This window comes from Zingiber officinale, chromosome 6B (genome assembly GCF_018446385.1).
Source record: "Zingiber officinale cultivar Zhangliang chromosome 6B, Zo_v1.1, whole genome shotgun sequence".
In the NCBI taxonomy this organism is placed as follows: Eukaryota; Viridiplantae; Streptophyta; class Magnoliopsida; order Zingiberales; family Zingiberaceae; genus Zingiber; species Zingiber officinale.
The window spans coordinates 12410324-12434015 of record NC_055996.1 but is presented as its reverse complement, the minus strand read 5'-3'; the positions used below and the strand labels follow the sequence as shown (position 1 = coordinate 12434015).

The 23692-nt window shown below is 39.3% G+C and overlaps 1 protein-coding gene and 1 pseudogene across 1 annotated transcript; both read left to right on the top strand.

Annotated features, from left to right (window-relative positions):
• Positions 1-6818: 6818 nt before the first annotated feature.
• On the top strand, positions 6819-7991 carry LOC121990768 (lysine-rich arabinogalactan protein 19-like). The gene is made up of 2 exons (XM_042544839.1): positions 6819-7419; positions 7765-7991. The coding sequence occupies exons 1-2, from the start codon at positions 6819-6821 to the stop codon at positions 7989-7991; spliced, it is 828 nt and encodes a 275-aa protein (XP_042400773.1).
• Positions 7992-8240: 249 nt separating this feature from the next.
• LOC121990767 overlaps positions 8241-23692 on the top strand; it is a 30570-nt pseudogene continuing 15118 nt past the window's right edge.

The following is a 23692-nucleotide window of genomic DNA, read 5'->3' as shown; positions in this document are numbered from 1 at the left end:
ATCTTTTGTGTGAAATACCATTAACTTCAAAAAGTATTGGTTAAATATCAATCTTATATGATAGTCAAGCCACTCTATAATGATATTTACAATGGAAAGTCTAGGCATACAAGTCTAAGACATACTTATGTGAGAAAATTAATTCAAAGTGGAATTATTTCTCTTACATATGTGAAATCTAGTGAAAATCTAGCAGATCCATTTACTAAGTCTCTTCAGCAATTTATCAAAAGGTGTATGTAGGTTTTTGAATTTACCAAAAGATGCATGCTATTTTGTTATTTACCAAAGGGCGCATCTTTTTACAGTACTCTTCCCATTCTACCCTCCTAACAAATGCAACATCTATTCTCTTTCCTCTCCTATTTTTTCTTTCCTCACTTTTGCACACAGATTCTTCTGAAAACATTTTAACACCCTCAAGAAGTCAAAATAAATAATGGATAACATATTTGAACTCCTTATAACTCCAGAAATTCACAAGAACTGAAAAGGGTGCAATTGGAGCTCTCTAGGTTCATTAGTGGATTTTGACTAAAATCCACTGATAGACCTAGAGAGCTTTGATTGCACCCATTTAAGTTCATGTGAATTTCTAGTATTGCAAGGAGTTTAAATATGATATTCGTTGTTTATTTTAACTTCTCAAGGGTGTTAAAATATAATAAGAAAGAATCATCAAAATTCTTCACGTTGGGCCTAATATGGAATGATATTGGCCCACGTTGAGCCTAATATGATTCGATATTAGACCCAACGTGGAGAATTTTGACGATTCTTCCTTATTATATTTTAATACCTTTGTGAAACCAAAATAAACAATAGATAGCATATTTAAACTCTTTGCAGCCCTAGAAATCCACAAGAACTAAAATAGGTGCAATTGGAGCTCTCTAGGTCCATTAGTGAGTTTTGATCAGATTTTAGTTAAAATCCACTAGTGGACCTAGAGAGATCCGATTGTACCTATTTCAGTTCCTGTGTGATCCTGTCTGAAAGCATAACGAGATGAAGAGATGGGGACAGCAGGCGATGACTTCGAAGAAAAGATAGGCGACGACTCCAGGGAAGGTGAATAACAATGGATATGAGAAAATCAAAGCAAATCCCGAAGAAATCCAGTCAAGAATACCTTCCAGTGACGAGAACAGCAGGTTGAAGTTAGATTTGAGAAAGCCAAAATAGATCTAGAGGAAACTCCGGCGAATTAGGGCACTGTAACAAAGAAAACCACAGATCAATGTTCCGGCGGATGCTATCACCTCCTGCACACTATAAAACCAACCGATAAAGCATTAGTGACCTAAGACCGGGGTGGAAATCCCTAGCTAGACCCTCCAACACTTTAGTCAGTCTCCTCTATTCCCAGTAAGAAGAAGAAGAAGAAGAAGTACAGTAAAACTGAAGTGGAACTAGGGTTTTGGTGGTGGCGTTGCACGTACCTTGCCAACGGAGAGGATTCTCCTTTTTATACCACCTCATATAATCTCTGTGATCATGAGGTGGACCCCAGTTTGTTAGAGTTTGTTATGAGATGACGTAAGTATCTGCAATAATAGTTTAAGAAATTTTTTTATACCCCAAATACACCTTCTTTGTCGTCTATCACCCCCCGCGGAAGCTTCTGGAAGCTGTTTCCTGCCAAATTAAACAAATTGTCATACGATCATATATTATTCTCATATTGTTCATATATCACGCATATTTAGTCATACTAATCCTTACTGGCTATGTTCATGAGATTTAATAAGTGTCAATGTCTTCGTGCTCGGTCAGATTTTACTAGGCCGAGCTTATACTAATAGTCTTATAAAAGTGCATGTTTTATGTGCCCGTCCGAGATTATATTACCGAGCGAGCCATGTTTATGCTTGACCGGCTAGTTCCCAGCCGAGTACCTTCTCTCCACCTTAGTTTGTATGTTTGCTCGCTCGTCCGAGACTATATTACCAGGCGAGTTATGTTTATGTTCGACCGGCTATTTCCCAACCGAGTGCCTTCTATCCTCCTTAGTTTGTATATCTACTCACTCATTCGAGACTATATTACCGGGCGAGTTATGTTTATATTCGACCGGCTATTTCCCAGCCGAGTGTCTTCTATCCACCTTAGTTTGTATATTTGCTCACTCATCCAGGATCATATTACCGAGCGAGTTATGTCGTATGCTCGACCGGCTATTTCCCAACTGAGTGCCTTCTATCCACCTTAGTTTGTATATCTGCTTACTCGTCCAGGATTATGTTACCGGGCGAGTTATGTTTATACTCTACCAGACCGTGACTATCGAACGTGTTTGAATATACCACTTTCTCGTCTATCTCTTAGTTCAGTCGAGCTTGTGTTCTCGATCGGCTTGGTATTCTCGGTCGAGGGTTCATGCTTGACTGGGACTTTCCTACCGGGCGTAGGTGCGTGTGCTAATATTTCATTCATTTTGGTTCATTCAGTATTCTATGCACGGACGAGATTTGCTTGCCAAGCATGTCTACCTATGTCGCGTCCTTAGTCAGTTCTAGACCGGCCAGCCCCCTATTCTCGATCGGGGTTTGCTTGCCGAGCACTTTAACATCACCCGAGCTTCTCTACTTCTTCTCTCTTCTACTTATATCCCCTCTCACATGATTGTACGGGGTTCACCTCTTATAACCCATATCACTAGCCTCCCCCTTAAGTCTACTCGAAGGAGGTGTGTCCGACTGATTAGACCTAAGTTTGCTTTTGTCTTTTTGCTAAATATTGATTCTTCCTGAACCCTTCATATTTATGACAGTGATCTCGTGACCCCCGCTACAATGATCTCACGATTCCTGATACAATGGTCTCGTGATTCCTGATACAATGATCCCGTGCCCCCTACTACAAGGATCCCGTGATGCCTCCAGCAATTTAAATAAGTGTGTGATCCTACCTTATACAACATCCAGCTTTGCTCCTTCTTGCTCTACTTTCTTTCCAAGGATTTTATTAGAAGTCATTGCTTCAGATCTTCCCCCCGGGGTCAATTGCTACATGAGAAGAGAAATCTTTAGTTGAGGGATGCGAGCGCTGGATATGCATCGTTCTCATAAAAGAGAACTAGAGGTATGTCTATTAGCAGCTCAATCTGAAATTCGGATTTACGGGACAAAGCTTACCCAGATTTGAAGCTAAAGACTGAGGAGGAGTTGAATGATTGAAGAGCCCAGCACGTTTCAGAGATAACCATCCTAACTAGAAAAACTTATGTAAACGGTTTACTAATATCTCCACAACAACAAGTCTTGGACCAGCAGAAGGCTAAGGTGGATCTTCTACAAGCCGAGTTGGATCAAATCAGGTCAGAGAGGACCTTTTAATCACATGTTTGGGAGGGTAAACCATACAAGCGCCAAAGAACGGGACGAGCCTCCCCCTTCTGTCCGGGATGCTGCTCTATTACTCGCCCCTACTTAGGATGGGAAAAGCAATCGGGTGGTTCCCATAAAAATTAGATTATGCTGGACGATAAATTTTCCTATCGATAATAACACCGGGTAAAATTTGTTTTTGTCCCACAGAACGTGATAATGAGTCGGCTCGTCTATCTTTCATATTTCAAACTTTGTTTAGGTTGTTGTTCTATCATCTTCTCTTGAGAGGGATAGAGTAATATAGCATCTCTAGGTTTATTAATTTGTTGTATTGGTTTATGGAAGCTCAAGAGTTATGGTTATAAAATTATTGATGATGCTGTTAGAGTTGTATGTTTATGTTTGAGAAGGATATATGGAAATAGGTGATCACCTATACGAGAAGTAATTGAACAAAAGACTATAAGCATAGGTTCGCTCGAGTATGGACTCAACTAGGTTTCTGGGCTCCACTTTATCTGCAAAACCGACCAAGATTATGTTTGGTCAGAATACTTTGAGTTAGACCCCACCATCATTGCCATTTTATATATATTTTTTCCTCGCTCTTCTCTTTATTACACCTAAGAAACCACCCACCTTTTTCAAATTTTCTCGTTGTTGATTGGTCCTTCAACGGAAAGAGAATGTTGGAGGCGAACGATATTGCGATGATAACCCGAGTATGATTTAATCTGTTATGTCTATCATAAATGCTCATTTATGGATTCCTGACACGTGTCACTTATTTCTTCTTTCTGATGTAATGGTTCGCACGCTTTCTCAGTAACGTCATATCGCACTCTTCTCTTAACAAATCAACGGCTCCCTTTGTGAGGGTTCTTCATATCCAATGACTACCATTATCAGTAATATTCTTGTAAAAAACCCCCAAATCCTTTATCTTCTTACTTTTTTCCTCTTCTCCCTCGCTCTCTTTGCTGGTGCTGTTGTTTATCGTTCTTCATCCTCTGTTAACCCTTCTTCTTTCCTTACTTCCTCTTTTCCGCTCACCCTTTCTAAGGCTTCAGTAAGTTGTCTCTCTTGTGTTCTTGTATTATTCTATGGCTGAAGAGTTTTTTATCGCTTGGTAGGCTCAAACGCCTTCCACCTTTCGTAAGATCGATAGGACCTCCATCCGTTCGCAATATGAGATTTCTAAAGAATATAGCATTACGATTCCTACTTCTGATGCTCGTCCTCATCTTCCTCCTGACTGTTACGTTACTTTTTTCAAAGACCAACTAATAGCTAGCCTACGTTTCCCCATTCCCCCTTTTCTGAGAGAAATAAGCAAATACTTCAATATTCCCTTGCAACAATATGCTCCTAATGTGTTTCGTTATCTATGTGGTTTGTTCATGGTATTTCGTCTTTTTGGCATCCCCCAACTCCACAAAATTTCTTTATGTTTTTATACCCTAAGAGGTCGGACCCTGGTGTCTTTCTATTTCAATCCAGGCCTAAGATGACCTTTTTTGAAGCAATGCCCTCTTCCATCAAGGGCTGGAAATCACGTTTCTTTTTTGTGAAATTTCCTGCGCCTGTCCCTTGGTCTTCTTCCTGGCAATCCTCCCTTCCTACTCTTCCAGATGTAAAGGAACTTCATCGACATTCTTCTTTCACTACCTATTCAGAAAGATTATCAGGTTATCACCTATTTATCCATAAATGGATATGTAATGACCTTCTCTATCTTTTTGGTTTAAGCCCCGTTAAGATAGAGCTTCGCGGCTCTCTTGGTAAGTTATAGTTTATCCATTAAAATCCTTTTTTACTAACTAAAATATCTTTTGTTTTATATAGTGGATGCTCTATTTGAGACCACGATTGATGAGAAGCTATTTTTGGAAGAGGAGGCAATCCGTGCCAAGGAGAAGGAACATCATGCTGAATTGGGAGAGCCTTCTTTAGTAGAAGTTCCTGTCTCCACAGGGGTTGCTTCCAGTTCCCATGTGGCGATCCTAGAAGGAAATTTCATCGACCTTCCTCCAATCATCGAGCTTACCTCTCCAGTACGTTCAGAGAAATCCTCTGAGGAAGCCCCTACTAAGAAATGACGCAAATTAACTCTTGTCCCTTCCCCTAAGCAAAAAACTGTCTTCCTTTCTGCCGATACCCATGTTATAAATTTTACTCCTTCTCCTAATCTTCCCCTTTCTACTCTCTATCCTACCCTTGCTTCCTCTTCTTCCACGAAATTGCCTACTTTTAGTGATAGCTCTCCTGCTACTTTTGTCATGACGTTCTCTAAACAAATGGTCTTACCTGCTCGAGGGGAAAAAGGCCAGGACTCACCTTTTTTTATTTTTTGCCCCTCTTCAACCCAAACTACTTTATCGTCTACTTCTTCCTCCACGCCTACCCTTCCTATATTATTTGGGGGGGGGGGGGTCTTTTACCACAACCTGGGAAGAAACCCGCCAATTAATTGAGGGGCTTAATCCTTCTGAACTGGCCGATAGTTTTTCTCTTAATGAGATTAAGGTAAAATCATTTATGTTTATATTCACCTTTCCTTAAGTGTCTTCTTAATGATTTGTTATTTATGTAGCATTGGATAAATAATATGAGCATAGCTCGTTTATTGTATAATTTAATCCAAGAGAATGGGCCATTAAGGAGGCAAATCTTAGAATTATCCTCTGCCCAGGCCACTGAGAAACTAGACAGTCTCTCCGCTCAGTTGCAAGAAGCTCGTCAATCACTACAAACTAAGACTGAGCAATCGAACCAATATAAGGTCAACATAGAAAGCCTTCAGTCGATGGTCAGGAGGTTCCAGTCGCTAGTCCCCCACCCACCACTTCGCGTTGCGACGAGTTCGCACATTTTGATTTATGTTATTGTCTATGTTATTTAGACTTATATCTTTTGGCACTTGGATCTTATACGTTTTGTTATATGTCGATGGGTTTTTATTTGAATGTATGCTGGAGTTTTGTGTTTTATGGGTGTAGTTGAGTAGGATATCGGATTTGTGTTTTATGGGTGTAGTTGAGTAGGATTTTTGCGATGATTTCCTTATCTTTGCTTTAGTTTAGTTGTTACTATTAAACTGCGTGGATGCTTGCTTATTGTACTTTTATGTTATACGTATATTCCGGCCATGTTGGCCAAGGTATCTGAATTGATGTAATAAAGTTTCATATTCTCACCCGTACAAGGGAGATGCTGCCGAAATTTCTTCTAGTAGGGACTACCTGGGGAGTGACAATATTTTTCGTATCAGAGTCATGTTTGCGAGTCAAACTGGGCATTTTCAGATTTATACGGATTTCCATTAGGTTCATGTTTTGGATTTCCGTTGATTTTCTCGTTCGGAAATTCCGAGGTTATAAATGGGGGCTGGACAGCGACGGAACATCTCCAGACAGTAAATAGGTAAAAAGGTAATTTTATAATTTTTGTTACTTGTAGTAATATTTACGTTATAATTGAACAGATATGAGGCGAGGTGCACGTGCTCCCGTGCCGAGACGTGGTGCAGGACGACCACGCAAGAGGACGTTGGAGTCCCTGGCAGCAGAGTCGCCAGAGACGTCTACTGGAGTCGAGCCTGTCGGTCAGGGACAAATTCCGCATGGTACTGTGGGCGCGTCGGGCTCTCAGACTCCGATGGTTTCAGAGGTAACTACCCCGACTGTTCCCGCCGTACCCACTCCTACCGTATTTACGGTACCACCAGTGGTACCACTGGCATACCCGGTACCACCACCACCAGTGCCTACGGTGTACCAGGCATCACCGCCACCGGTGCCTACTGCATACGCGGCACCCGCACCAGCAGCAATAGTTGCTCCACCTCCAGTACTACCACCCACCATACCTCCAGCCGCGCCCACTTATGCTCACCCTGCAATGCCACCAGTGGCACCTGCCCCAGCCCATGCAGCAGCACCAGGGATACTTCCCCCGGCCTATGCAGCGATACCACTTGTTGTACCAACTCTAGTGGTTCCGCCAGTTCCTGCAGTCATCCCTACTCATCCCACTGATATAGTTGCGGCACGAGCCCGGATCCCAGCACTGACAGAGTCGATGAAGAGTTGATTCACACTCTTCCGAGGAGAGATTGATCCGAGTGTGGCTCAGTCCTGGATAGAGACCATGGAGCGGACATTCTTTTACATGGCTTGCTCTGAGTGGGAGAAAGCAGAGCTGGCTGCTTTCCATTTACGGGATGAGGCCGACACCTGGTGGGTTTCATAGTGATCCATCATAGGCGAGCAGAACATCACCTGGGCCAGATTCAGAGAGGCTTTTGAGAGCCGCTACTTCTCACGTGCATATCAGATGGCTCATCAGCAGGATTTTCTGAGTCTGCGACAGAACAACCGCTCGGTGACGGAGTACAATGCCGAGTTTAATCGGTTGGCCAGGTTTTGTCCAGAATTAGTTGCTGAGGACAGTTCCCGTATGCATCAGTTTATCCAGGGACTAGATGGGCATCTGCAAGTAAAGCTTGCTGGTTTCGGGAGTTCATCCTATTTAGAGACGTTGGATAGAGACCTCGTGATTGAGTCAGTTCAGCAGAGAGCATTGTCGGATAGTAAAAGGAAGCAGGCGGGTCAGACGTCAGGACAGACCCAGTCACCACAGGCGACCGGACAGCAGTAGAGTGGTCACAGTCGGCCAGGTCAAGGTACTTCTGGGGTTTCTGGTCAGCCTCAGAAGTCAGGGCGATCTTCATCAGGACATTCCCGGTCTTCTCAGCAGAACCGGAAACAGCCCGCCAGCGACACTCACTGCACCAGATGTGGGTTCAGAGACCACATCACCACAACCTGCTCCCTCGGACAGTCGATTTGCTATTATTGTAAACTGCCCGGGCACCTGAGCTGAGATTGTTCGTTGAAGGATCAACATATGGCTTTTGGAGTGACTGGTCATGGAGGACAGCCCAGTCAGACAGGGACTTATCGAGGAGGGCGAAGAGCCCAAACTTCGCATAGCCAGCAGAGGACAGCTCCCCCGGCAGCAGCTGCATATGGCATTCATGGAGATGAGCACTCTGGTGCCCTCATAGCACCACAGAGCTTTGTTCCGGGACCAAAGTATCTGACTCAGGGGCAGTATCAGCCACAGCCACTAGTTCAGTACTAGTCACAGCCCCAGCCGCTAGTCCAGTATCAGTCGTAGCCTACCTATCCATCTCTGGTTCAGTTCCCGGCACCGTCACAGTGGCAAGCTCAGACTCAGGTGTCGCGGCCTTTGGCAGCACTACCACCTCCACCACCGCCAGAGACTGGACATATTCATGCGGTTACCAGAGAGGATGCACAGTGGGCCGACGGATCCGTTTTCCGTGGTATGATTTTACTTTATGCATTATCCGTTGATATGCTAATAGATACTGGTAGCTCGCATTCTTTTACTTCCCGTGCCTTTATGAGGGACATAGGTAGACTACCTACTCTTAGACTGCAGCGACTGACCGTCTCTATACCATCCGATGATTCATTGGATGTCACTCAGGATGTCAGAGGTTGCCCGTTAGATTTTGGCAACATGATACTTATGGTTGATTTATTAGTGCTGGAAATGATCGAGTTCGATATTATCCTTGGCATGGATTGGTTGTCTGGATATAATGCCACGGTTGATTGCCAGATGAGGGTGGTCACATTCCGACCTCCGAACCAACCCTCGTGGGATTTTACTAGCATCAGGAACGATGGCATATCGATCATTTCAACGATTCAGGCTCAGAAGCTGCTATCACATGGCTATCACAATTTTCTGTTATCTTTGATTAGTACTTAAGACGGCAGTAGTTCTCAACTCTCCGACGTTCCAGTAGTCCGAGAGTATCCGGATGTATTCCTAGAGGAGCTACCAGGTTTGGCTCCCAGAAGGCAAGTGGAGTTTGCTATTGAGCTGATTCCGGGGACTGCGCCAGCATCGAAAGCTCCATATCGTATGGCACCGAAAGAGTTGGATGAGCTAAAGGTCCAACTCCATGAGTTATTGGATAGGGGATTCATTCACCCTAGTGTTTCTTCGTGGGGTTCTCCGGTACTATTCGTCAAGAAAAAGGATGGTACTATGAGGTTGTGCATCGATTACAGACAGTTGAATGCAGTGACCATCATAAATAAGTACCCCTTACCGTGGATTGGGGATTTGTTTGATCAGCTCAGAGGTACCTCAGTGTATTCTAAGATTGATCTGCGGTCTGGATATCATCAACTGAGAGTCAAAGAATCTGATATTCATAAGATAGTTTTCCGTACCAGATGGCCATTATGAGTTTTTGGTAATGCCATTTGGGCTTACCAATGCACCAGCGGTATTTATGGATTTGATGAACCGCATCCTTCTAGAGTATCTAGATCAGTTCGTTGTCGTTTTCATCGACGACATTTTGATCTACTCTAGTTCCGAGGAGGAGCATGCATAGCATCTTCGCACAGTCCTAGAAACTCTTCGACGACATCAGTTGTATGCGAAGTTCAGTAAATGTACCTTCTGGTTATCTTCAGTCAATTTTCTGGGTCACGTGGTTTCTAGCCGAGGTATTTCAGTAAACCCTCAGAAGATCGAGGCTGTCACCAGTTGGGAGCAGCCGAAATCAGTACAGGAGATCCGCAGTTTTCTGGGACTAGCTGGATATTACAGACATTTCGTCGAAGGTTTCTCCCGGATTGCTATATCGCTGACACGCCTGACCAGGAAAGGTGTGAAGTTCACTTGGACAGAAGATTGTGAGACCAGCTTCCCGAAGCTGAAGCGGAGATTAGTGTCGGCACCAGTTTTAGTTTTGCCTTCTGGAGAGGATGGATTTGTACTCTACACCGACGCATCTCTACAGGGTTTAGGCGTTGTTTTGATGCAGCACGGCAGGGTAGTCTCCTATGCTTCTCGGCAGTTGAACGAGCATGAGAAGAACTACCCAGTTCATGATCTGGAGTTAGCCACCATTATATTTGCTTTGAAGATTTGGCGACTTCATCTGTACGACATTACCTTTAAGATTCTCACTGATCATAAGAGTCTCAAATATATTTTTACCCAGAAGGAACTTAATCTCCGACAGAGGAGATGGATGGAGTTCCTGAAGGATTATGAATGTACCATTAGCTACCACCCAGGGAAAGCTAATGTGGTTGCCGATGCACTCAGCAGGAAGTCCCGAGGGACTTTGGCTTACCACCGAGCTTCAGTCACGGACTTGATTCAGGGCTTCTCCAAGTTGGGCCTTCAGGAGCAGGGATGGACAGAGCAGGGTATGTTGGTTACCATGGTTACTCAGTCGTTGATCAAGACGAGGATCCGAGAGGCCCAGGCCGGTGATCAACACTTGCAGTTCATTGGCAGCCAGATAGCTTCCGGGCAGTAGACCGAGTTCACCCGAGATGAGGAGGGTATTTTATATTTCTGAGGCAGATTATGCGTACCTCAGTCTCACCCGGTCTTACAGGAGCTACTTCAGAAGGCTCATCGCTCTAGATTTGTGATCCATCCAGGAGGGACCCGCATGTATCGAGATTTGAGCATTCCTACTGGTGGAATGGTATGAAGAAAGACATCGCAGAATTTATAGCTAGATGTCTTGTCTGTCAGCAGGTAAAGGTTGAGCACTAGAGACCTACCGGATTACTTCAGCGGATTGCTATTCCTGAGTGGAAATGGGAACACATTACCATGGATTTTGTGGTGGGTTTGCCTAGGACACGACGAGGCCATGACGCGATTTGGGTAATTGTTGATCGATTAACCAAATCGGCGCACTTCCTAGCGATTCGGAAGACTGATTCCCTGGATCGATTGGCAGATCTGTATTAACGAGAGATCATCATATTACATGGAGTTCCTTTGAGTATTATTTCGGATAGAGACTCTCGGTTCAGGTCCTGGTTCTTGCAAAGTCTGCAGCGGGCCTTAGGCACTCAGCTCCGTTTCAATATAGCTTTTCATCCGCAAACAGATGGGCAGTCAGATCAGACCATTCAGACTCTAGAGGACTTGCTGAAATCTTGTGTATTAGATTTCGGAGGCAGTTGGGAGGATAATTTTCCATTGGTAGAGTTCGCCAACAACAACAGTTTTCATTCGGCTATCCAGATGGCACCGTTTGAAACGTTGTATGGTAGGCCTTGTCGAACACTCACCCTCTGGGATAAGGTTGGGGAGGCCCAGCTATTGGGACCTCATAGAGCTCAGCAGGAGGCAGAGTTGGTCTGTACTATCAGACGGAGGATGTCAGAGGTGCAGGACCGCCAGAAGAGTTATGCAGATCAAAGACGGAGACCCCTGGAGTTCTCTACAGGCGACCATGTATTTTTGTGAGTCTCACCCACGAAAGGGGTAAAGAGATTTGGCCTCCGAGGCACGATACATTGGCCCTTTCTAGATCCTGGAGAGAATTGGAGCAGTAGCTTATCGCCTGGCGCTACCACCGGCTCTGGCAGGCATGCATGACGTATTTCATGTGTCTATGCTGAGGAGATATATATCTGACCCGACATATGTGCTATCTGATATACCAGTTCCCCTTTAGCCTGACATTACCCACGAGGAGGTTCCGGTACGGATTCTGGACTACAAGGAGCGTCGGCTGCGAAATAAGACAATCCGGCTGGTCAAAGTCGGATGGCGGCATCATTCGGACGAGGAGGCTACTTGGGAGCTCAAGGATACAATCCGAGCTCGATACCCCATCTTTTCACATGAGGTATGTGAATTATTTTTTGTTCGGCATTTATACTATCTATCTATTGCTAGTACTTGCTGATAGTAGATAACGAAATTTGGGGACCAAATTTTTATTAGTGGGGAGAATGTAAAATACCGAAAAGGGCAGATAACCATAAGAGATTTTTCTGAAACTTTTAGAAATTTTTTGAGAATTTTTCGGAGCTTGTATGGCTTAGATTACGGGGATAAAAATTGGGTCCTGGGAAAGTCTGTTTAGGCTACCCCATTTTAATGAGAAAATATTTATTTATTTTATTTATTTCCTTTTCTTTTTCTTTCTTTCCTCATTTTCACCGTTTTCCTTCTCCTCTTTCCCCGCGTACTCGAGCCCTCACCTCCGGTCGTTTCTCTTCTCTTCCCCAACGGACGCGTCGGCGCCACCCTCACGTCGGTTCCTCTCTTCCCCTCCAGTACAAAATCTTCGAGCCTTTCCCTGCATTGATTCAATTCCTCTTCGCCTTTGCTCCTTCCCATTGCAGCGCCGAGAGTCGCCACAGAGATCTCTCCTCCGCCGATCCTCACCGCCCGATCTTCTTCGCCCTCTATCTTGCGGACCCGTGCCCTAGATCATCGGCTAATTGATTCCTCTGCTCCAGCACCAGCATCCTATCCCCTTCCAACTATGATCATCGAGTTGTGCCCTAGCTCCGAGCTTCGCCTCCTCTTCACAGTAGTGGTGTTCGAGGAAGGTGACAGCAAGGTGAGATGGGTTATTGTTTGATCTGTGATCTCCGCTGCTTGATCTTCTTCTTGTTTCGTTTGATTCCAACAGTAGGGAAGGAATTCAGTAAGGTGGTGTTCTGTGGATCCGAAATTCTGTTCTGTGGGGTCTTCGTTTGGTTCTAGCAACACTCCAATCAGCAGCTCCCACTCCAATCAGCAGCTCTCTTTGTTCCAGCATCAAGAGGGGTTGTGAATTTAGGTAAGGTTCGGGTATCAGAAGTTTCCTTGCTGTAATTCAGTTGTTTGGACTGATTCTAAGAGGAATGGATGTTTTGTTGTTCCTTAGGTAGTTGTCGACAGAAGCTTTAGGGCAGTGAGGTGGATTTCCAGCAGCCCACCTTGTTTACGGCTATGAGTTTGAGGTAAGGGTAGGAATTTGACACGTTTTATAGTTAGATGTTTATGTGTAAAGGGCAATAGGTTTGGATTTAATCTAATGGGTTGATTGGGGATTAAGTAACTAACTCTAATTAACTATTAGATTTAAATAGGTAAATTGAGGTTATGTTGATTAGGGTTGTACCCTAAAATTAGTCTTAGGGATTTTATTTAGCAATTCTTATGATTTTATCTAAATAAAATATGTATATATTGGTGATGCAGGACTCTGATTCGAGACGAGCATCTCGACGTCGGATTTGACTAGATTGGACCTTCTATTTGAGGTGGGTACCTTGACCTATCTATTTTGATATGTCATGTTGATCTGTTTAGTAGATTTTAGCAAGTAGCAATAATTATATTTATATCTGCATCGGCATGTCACTATTTGTTTCCGAGCATGATTTGTTTGTTACTTGTTTAGCGTTCATGCCCTGTTTATTATTTATGTTATGGAGGTAGTGGCATGCCATGCTTTATGATATACCGGACTGGTTAGATACCATACCTGACATGTGTACCTAGATCATATTATTTGATCCACGTATATGGTACATGTTTTTATGGAGGTAGGTAGGATCAGGATATTTCTATGCTTAGTGTCATGCACCATCTCGCATGATTGCATGCTGTGCGATAGTCTACTCCATTATTGTTGAGCTCATCGCCAGTTACATGGGTCTACACACACAACCACTCATGGGTTAGTGATTTTTATTCAGGCAGGATGTGTGCAGCAGGTTGCTCTGTTTGGCTCCGTTGGTCCGCTCATGGGTAGTGTGACGCAGCGTGGTAGCCGGCAGGGATCCCTCCTCTGGACTAGATCAGGGAGATGAGAGCATTGTGCTCCCCTACTTATGATTTGGGGTAGGAGGATAGGTGTACTTCGACAGCATCCCGTCCACTCGGTCACTCATCAGGAGCAGTGACGACAAAGTGCACGGTTGTCATAGTCCTACCCACTCGGTCTCAACATCGTGTGTGAGATGGCTGACTGGCGTCAGGGGTGACCAGGACATGTTATTGGCATCATATGCATTATTTGTATTTATTGCTTGTGTTTGTTGCACTTTATATGCTGCATATTGGGTGGATGCATTGTTTGACATGCATACAGGATTTATGATACTCGGAGTCTGACGGCCTTGATATCCCTATACCCAGGTCCTGGTTAGTACAGATACTCCTTACTTTGCCATTTTGCATTTGTTGTCCAGGAGACTGTACGCATATTTATTTCTACTCGTTATTATTTACTATGCATGTCAACTATGTATTCGCTGAGTATTGGACTCACCCCCCGTTATTACTATTTTCAAGTTGAGGCTGTTCAGGAGGTTCCAGTCGCTAGTCCCCCACCACTTCACGTTGCGATGAGTTCGCACATTTTGGTTTATGTTATTGTCTATGTTATTTAGACTTGTATCTTTTGGCACTTGAGGTTGATACTCGGAAAACCTAGAGGTTCCACTGTACAAAAATTTTGTACAAATGTTTGAACCTTTTCCTAGCTACCATGTGTTCTTTTAAATTAAATTTTGGATCGCCTGCGGAACTTAACACGTTTGATCCAAAACTTAATCTATTTGTTCTTTTAGGTTTTGACTTGGATCTCCTACGGAACTTAACACGTTTGATCCAAATCACCTAAGTTATTAATTCCATTAAATATTAATTTCCAAAATTGGTTCCCAGTACTGACGTGGCGAGACACATGGCCTTCTTGGATATGGGAGCCACCACCACCGACTAGACAAAACCTTTTAAGGAAAGCTAATATTTAATTTCCTAAAATAACTTTAGGTCAACCAAAAAGAACAATCAAATCACAAGGAAAATAAAAACAAAAGAACACTATATCGAAAACAAATTCGAAACACTAGAATCGTATGCCTCTTGTATTTAGTATTATTTTCAAAAATAACTAGTATGATGCGGAAAGAAAAATTACTAGTTATACCTTTTAGAAAGACCTCTTGATCTTCTACCGTATTCCTCTTCTAACCTCGGACGTTGTGTGGGCAACGATCTTCCAAGATGAGAACCACCTAGGCACCTTCTTCCTTCTTCCTTCAAGTTTCGGCCAAGCACAAGAACTTCCAAAGGATGAAGAATTTTCCACCAACCAAGCTCCAAGGGATGCATGCTTTCTCTCCTTCTTCTCCTTCCTTTATCCGGCCACATCCTCCAAGCTCCAAGAGATGATAGATTTCGGCCACAACAAGAGGAGAGAAGAGAAAGGGAAGGGCCGGCCACCACACCAAGGAAAAGGGGGAGAAAACAATAGAAGTTGTAACCCATGAAGGCACCCCTACCCCTTCTTTTATATTCCTTGACTTTGGCAAATAAGGAAATTTATTTATAATAAAATTTCCTTAACTTTCTTTGACAACAATTAATTAAATAAAATTTCCTAATTAATTGTATGTGGCTGGCCACCTCATGTAGAGCAAATAAGATAATTTTAATCAACAATTAAAACTTCCTTATTTGTCTTTGGAAATTTTTAAAAAATAAATTTTCCCTTTATAATCCCTTCATGGTTGATAAAAAGAAATTTCTATAATTTTAATTTTTCAACATGTGAATAATTTTTAAAGAGAAAATAAAATATCTTTCCAATCTACAAATAAGGAAAGAGATCTAATATCTTTCTTTAATCTTTTGTAGATCCTTTTAAGAGAGATATTTTAATTTTAATTCTCTTTAATAAATTATATCTTCCACATAATAAAAATTAAAATTCTTTTTTAATTTAATTATGGCCGGCCCCCTCTAGCTTGGATTCAAGCTAGGGCCGGCCGGCCCTAGCTTGATTCCAAGCTAGCTTGGCCGGCCCCCTTTTAGGTGGGTATAGAAGGTGGGTATAGGTGGGTATAGTACTTTATAAATAAGAGACTACGATAGGGACCGAGAGGAGGAATTGGTTTTGGTCTCCCGATAAAATTAAGCATCCCGTGTTCGCCCCGAACACACAACTTAATTTTATCAATAATAATTCATTCCACTAGAGAACTATTATTGAACTACCGCACCAATCCCAAATTATATTTTTGGGCTCCTTCTTATTATGAGTGTGTTAGTCTCCCTGTGTTTAAGATATCGAATGTCCACTAATTAAGTGAGTTACTGACAACTCATTTAATTAATATCTTAGTCCAAGAGTAGTACCACTCAACCTTATCATCATGTCAGACTAAGTCCACCTGCAGGGTTTAACATGACAATCCTTATGAGCTCCTCTTGGGGACATTATCAACCTAGTATCTCTAGGACACAGTTTCCTTCTATAATCAACAACACACACTATAAGTGATATCATTTCCCAACTTATCGGGCTTATTGATTCATCGAACTAAATCTCACCCATTGATAAATTAAAGAAATAAATATCAAATATATGTGCTTGTTATTATATTAGGATTAAGAGCGCACACTTCCATAATAACTGAGGTCTTTGTTTCTTTATAAAGTCAGTATAAAAGAAACGACCTCTAATGGTCCTACTCAATACACTCTAAGTGTACTAGTGTAATTATATAGTTAAGATAAACTAATTCCTAATTACACTACGACCTTCCAATGGTTTGTTCCTTTCCATTTTGGTCGTGAGCTACTGTTTATAATTTATAAGATACTGATAACATGATCCTCTGTGTGTGACACCACACACCATGTTATCTACAATATAAATTAATTGAACAACTACATTTATCATAAATGTAGACATTTGACCAATGTGATTCTTATTTCTAGATAAATGTTTATACCAAAAGCTAGGCTTTTAGTATACATCCTAACAATTTAGACTTGTATCTTTTGGCACTTGGATCTTATACGTTTTGTTATGTGTCAATGGGTTTTTATTTGAATATATGCTAGAGTTTTGTGTTTTATGGGTGTAGTTGAGTAGGATATCGGATTTGTGTTTTATGGGTGTAGTTGAGTAGGATTTTTGCGATGATTTCCTTATCTTTGCTTTAGTTTAGTTGTTACTATTAAACTACGTGTAGGGGTGTAATTGAGCTGAGCCGAGCCGAACTCTTGGATGTTTGAGTTTGGCTCGTTTATAATCGAGCCGAGCTCGAGCTTTATTTAACGAATATATTCATGGCTCACGAGCTTATTCGAGCTTTTATCGAGCCTAAACGAGCTTAATAAATATAAATTATAAATTTAAATATTCATTAAAAACTAAATTATATATTTTAAAAAATTTATAATATTCTTGTTAAAATTTATAATTTTATTCTAATAAATAAATTTAATATATTTGTCTATGTTTTTCATAAGTAGAGTATAAAATTTATAAATTCAATATCAAAACTATTATTTTTTTTATTTAAAAGTTGATTTATGAGCTTAACGAACGTGTTCACGAGCTAACGAGCCGAATATTGTGAAGCTTGAGCTTGGTTTGTTTGTCTTAACGAGCTTCATTAAACGAGCTCAAACGAGCTTTTATCGAATCGAGTTTCGAATAGCTCACGAGCGGCTTGGCTCATTTACACCCCTAACTGCGTGGGTGCTTGCATATTGTACTTTTATGTAATACGTATGTTCCGGCCGTGTTGGCCGAGGTATTTGGATTGATGTAGTAAAGTTTCATATTGTCACCCGTACAGGGGAGATGCTGCCGAAATTTCTTCTGGCAAAGACTACTTGGGGTGTGACAAACTTTTTGTTAGATTCAGGTTTAGCTTTGGGCTCAGCAAACATGCATTCTTTAGATAAATTTATTGGGCTCTGGTGAGTCACCTAAACATCATTAGAGTAACCATGCCTTCGAGGTTTTCCAAATAGTCTCATCCACTAAACTTAGTATAAAACTTGGTCTAACTAATTAGGATTTGTAAGGGATACCTTTAGTTAGTTACACTAAGCCAAATGCACCAGGTCTTCCTAGACATGCATAGACAGAGCTTCCCTAACCTACTATCATCCAAAACTTTACCAGTAATGTTTGTCAAGTTAAATTGTTGTCCCTATTTAAGCTAGTCCTAAATACCTAGTCGGGTAATCTATTATTTTAGATGTGCCAACTAATTTGGAGCCTCCCATGAATTATTGATTTTTTTTTATGATTTTTGTATAATTAAGGTTAATTTTAGTTTAATTTATAATTTAAATTTAAGTTTTAAATTTTGAATTAATTAAATTGATCAAATTTTTCTTTTTAAATGAATGTATTTAATATTTAAATTTTCTTTCGATATTAATTTTATTAAGCTAAGATTATTTTTAGTATTTAACTTTTTATTAATTTTAAGATTTGAATTGTTTGAATTATATTTCTTTAAAGGTTTATCTTTTAACTTTGTATTAATTGTTGATTTTGAATTTTCTGAATTATCTTTGTTTAAGATGTTATCTTTACTATTTAATTTTGAATTTGTTAACTTTGGTTTTGATTTTATTAAAATGTTTAAATTTATCCTTATATTTTCTTTGTCTTTTAAGTTTATATTATTAGTTGAATTTATTAGATTAATCCTATCTTTAAATTTTAATTTTTTATTAATTAAATTATCTTAGTTTTAGATAGAATTTTCTAGATTCATATTGTCTAGATTATTAAATACTTTATTAATATATTTATTGATTTTATTAATTAATTATCCTTATTTATCTTGTTGAGGGCTCCTTCCATATCTATGGAAGGTGTCTTCTATGAATAGTACCAAGGCATCTTTCATAGCCATGGAAGGCGCTTTCTATGAACAGTACCAAGATGCCTTCCATAGCCATGGAAGGCGCCTTTGAGTATTGTTCACCCTAAGGTATTGTTGCTTTCTTGCCCTGCAAACATGTGTTAGTCAAAACAACCTGTAAGACAAGTGTTAGCATAAATATGAATAGTAGTAATTAGTTCCTATCCTCCCAGAACCAGGAACTAGTCAAGGTCTCAGTTTAGGGATCCCAAATGGACCTAAACTAGACCGACGCCTACTGTCCCTCAACTGGGACGCTTCCTCACAGAATCACTTTCCTCTAGTGAATTACCTTTACTTACCTTTTGCTAGACATCTGGTCAGCCCGTCGACCAATCTGGACTTCATGCCAGTTATCAGGTCAGCCCGTCGACCTAGCTGGACTTCGTGCCAGCTATCCGGTCGGCCCGTCGACCTAGATGGACTTCGTGCTAGCTATCCAGTCGGCCCGTCAACCTAGTTGAACTTCGTACCAGCTATCCGGTTGGCCCATTGACCTAGCTAGATTTCTCCTGTACACTCAGTCAGATTGTTAGATTACAATGAACCTAACTTAACTTACTTTGTCATTCATCAAAATCTGAGTTAGACCGTTAGTGCTAACTGCACCAACATATAGTTTTTAGGAAAATATACCTTGTACATGTTTCAAGTTTTCAACCATTTGTTTTCTAATTTTGGAGATCACCTCAGCTCATTTTTCCAACATCTACACCACCGACGAGCCCATCATCGCCGCCTCTTTCTGCGTCTCCGTCTCCGTCTCCGTCTCCGTCTCGCTAGGATGTAATTATAGAGAAACGAGAAATAGGGCGATTGATTTATAGACAAACCAGTCTAGTTCAGTCCAGTCCGACCAATCGAGCCAAGATTCACGGTGACTCGTAGCGATGAGATCTCGCAGTGCCGAAATGCCGCATCTTAGCTCTCCGGATTTGGAATCTTTGTGTCCTATTTATCATTTTTTAAATATATTGTTGGTTATGTTAATTTTAAGTGATTATTTATTTCTCTCCTTTTTTTTTTTTTTTTGCTAGGAAGCAATTTTTCTCTGATTTTCTGACTTTGTCAATGGTCAAATAAATCAAGCTCACGGAATCGTAATTGAAATTCGTCAGTGTATCTTAATTTGGTTGTTTTTGTTTCAATATTTTTATGGGCAGGTGGTGGTGAATTCGGAATCCCAAAAATTTAGATAAGAATAATATGATGGTATCGTTTCCTATATAGAATCGTATACTTTTGGACCTATATATTTATTTTTATCTACAAATTTAAATATATGAAATTATAAAATATACCTAAGCAATTCATTATCTTCCCTAAACATATAATTTACCTTAAATTTTATATTTTACTTTAAAAAATTTTACATCAGCTACCTTATTCATTTCCTAAAATTAGATTTCATGAATAGTATTTCTCTAAATTTATTCTTTGAATATTAAAATATTATTTAATTTAGGAGAGAAAAATAAAATAAAATGAATGAATTTTTGTGATGAAAAATAGATATTACATATAGAGAATAACAAATAATAAAATATAGAAGAGATAGAAGAAAATAATAAAAAATAAAGATAATAGAAGTTTTAGGATAGTTATGTAATGTATAGTAAAAAATGATTATTTAAATTTAATAAAAATAGATAGTTTTCCTAAATTTTAAAGATAGTATAGAAAAAACTAATGACAAAATATATATAACATCCTAATAGAGAGCTTACACTCAACATAAATGTCTACTATTCACTACTCAATTTGAAACTTGACTTATTTTATACAATATCTTATGGATAATACTAGACTTCGATTTTAACACCGTTAAAGGATTCATATCAATTTCAATATAATATTTGTAAAATTTAAAATAAATAATCCACTTTATTAAATTTAGACAATTTTTTTTCACTCCATGTTGCATTAACTACCTTAAAATTTCCATTATCTTTATTTTTTATTATTTTATTCTCTCTTCCATTATTTTTTATTATTTTTCTTTCTCTTTATATAATATCTACTTTTCATTATCCAATCCATTAGTTTTATTTTTTTTTCTCCCTTCCAAATTAAATGATATTTTAATATTTAGGGAATAGATTTTATTTCCTAAATTTAAAGAAATACTATTTATGAGATCTAAATTTAGGAAATTAATAGGGTAACTGATTCAAAGGATTTTTACATAAAATGTAAAATTTAAGATAAATTTTATATTTAGGAAAGTTAATGTGGATGTTCTAGTGTTAAAGGCTAAGCTCTCTATTGTAGCAGAAGGTGGAATTCGCCACCCTAGTGAATCCACACGATCAACCTCATGTCTATTTATAAAGAAGTAAATCGGGAAGCTACAATTGACTGCTATGGGGAGGATATTTTTCTCAGCTTTATCGAAATTCGACTGCTTACCTATTATAGTAATATCTACCCTATAGTAGCTAACTTAACCCTGCTTCAATAGCAATCCCGAACTCTCTAGAGTCGATGCATGGTGCATACATTTAATTTAATTTCTTCATGAGTTTTTTCTTACTTCTCTATGCATTTATTTGTGTGTATTCTTCAAAATTATTATGGCTCAGGTATGCTCGTCTATTGTTTGATATGTTATGTAGCTATTATATCAACATCCAAAGAATAAGTGGTACGCGGTCTCAAATACATTTCTTAGTAAGTCACACCGATTATAAATTTTTAGATATGAAAGTCTATCATTGATTAGCAATCAATCTTTTACTTCAAGTCACAAATAAAAAAACTAAGAGATAAAGTCTTCAATTTAGATTGGATCAATTGAGTTGACTCATCCTGTCAAATAATTTAACTAGATTGAGTTAAATTTAATCAATTCATTTTTAAAAAGTCCTAAATGGACTACTCCATGCAGATTGTCTATGCAAGTGAGTCGTCCAGTGGTGAGTTCAAGTTGGCCAGACAATCAAGAAGGATTTTTTAAAAAAAAAATCGATTATGGATTATGAATATGTTACAATATGTTTATTTTAATGAAAGTTGTGAATTCTTTAGTGCCAATTGCTTTGATTAATATATATAAATGTCAAGAATCAAAAAAATTATTGGGGATTTTTTTTAAATATGTTTATTTATGAAATGGTGGAACCAAATAAATTGTACGGATTTTTATATATTTTTACTTTTTGATGGGTTGCTCATCTAACTCAACCCATCTTGAATTGGTCTCAATTGGAGATTTTCTTACTCGTCAAGATGGTAGACCAGCCTAGTCCACCCAGCTGACAACTCTACTGAACGATAAACAAGAACTTCCCATCTCCTTAGTATATAGCTAATTGCATCCTTTGAGTTAAAAAACTTATTTGTTGTTACATCAAACAATCGCTAGCTATTAGAATCTAGATATATCCATTTTGATTAATTTATCATAAACAAAAAACTTATTGTAATTGTCAAAAGCATGGAAAACAAAAATTCAGTAATATATTTTGAAAAATATTTTATTTGATATTTTTGAAAAAAAAAACTGCCCCCATGGGAATGTAAACCCCATCCTGCTAACCCACTTGTAGGCCAAATGAATTACTATGAGGAATTTTTTGACTCGTCAAGATGGAGGACCAGCCTAGTCCACTTGGCTGACAACTCTACTAAGCGATAAACAAGAAATTTCCATCTCCTTAGTATTTAGCTAATTGCATCCTTTGAGTTAAAAAACTTATTTGTTGGTACATCAAACTATCGCTAACTATTATAATCTAGATATATCCATTTGATTAATTTATCATAAACAAAAAAATTATTGTAATTGTCAAAAGACAACAATAATTGAGTAATATATCTTGAAAAATATTTTATTTTATATTTTTGAAAAAAAAAACTACCTATGGGAATGTAAACCCACTTGTGGGGCCAAGTGAATTACTTAGCAAATCCAGAATCTGATCAAAAAGCTCACACGTGTATCACTTCATTCCTAGACCCAAAGATCCTATCACTTCATTCCATAAACTTTATAATCTCATGACCATATAGTTATATTTTATATTGATAGAAAATCATGAAATTTTAGATGTGGGACTAAATATTAATATCCATAACTTTGGTTTAGCTTTGATCGTTAATTAAAAAATGAATTATTAATTTTAAAATTAATATAACTATAATTGAGTAATATATTTTGAAAAATATTTTATTTGATATTTTTTTAAAAAAAATAACTACCTATGGGAATGTAAACCCCATACGGTTAACCAACTTGTCGGCTAAGTGAATTTCATGAATCCAAAATCTGATCGAAAGGCTCCACATGTGTCTCAGCCCTCCCAAGGATGGGATACAATCAGATTTAATGGACAGCAATCACACAGCCACATCATTGCGGTTGGTGACCCGAGGATTTTCTTGGACCCAAAGATTCTATCACTTCATTCCATAATATTTATGATCTCTTGACCACATAGTTATATTTTATATTGATTGAAAATCGTGAAATTTTATATATGAGACTAAACATTAATATCCATAACTTTGGTTTAGTTTTCATCATTAACTAAAAAATTAATATATCTATAATTAAGTAATATATTTTGAAAAATATTTTATTCAATATTTTTGAAAAAATAACTACCTATGGGAATGTAAACCTCGTCCGATTAACCCACATGTAGTCCAAGTGAATTACTGTGACAAAATTGGTTATGAATCCAGAATCTGATCGAAATGCTCCACACGTGTCTCAGCCCTCCCAGGGATGGGTACAATCAAATTTAATGGACCGCAATTACACAACCGCATCGCTGCGGTGGGTGACCCGGGGATTTTCCTGGA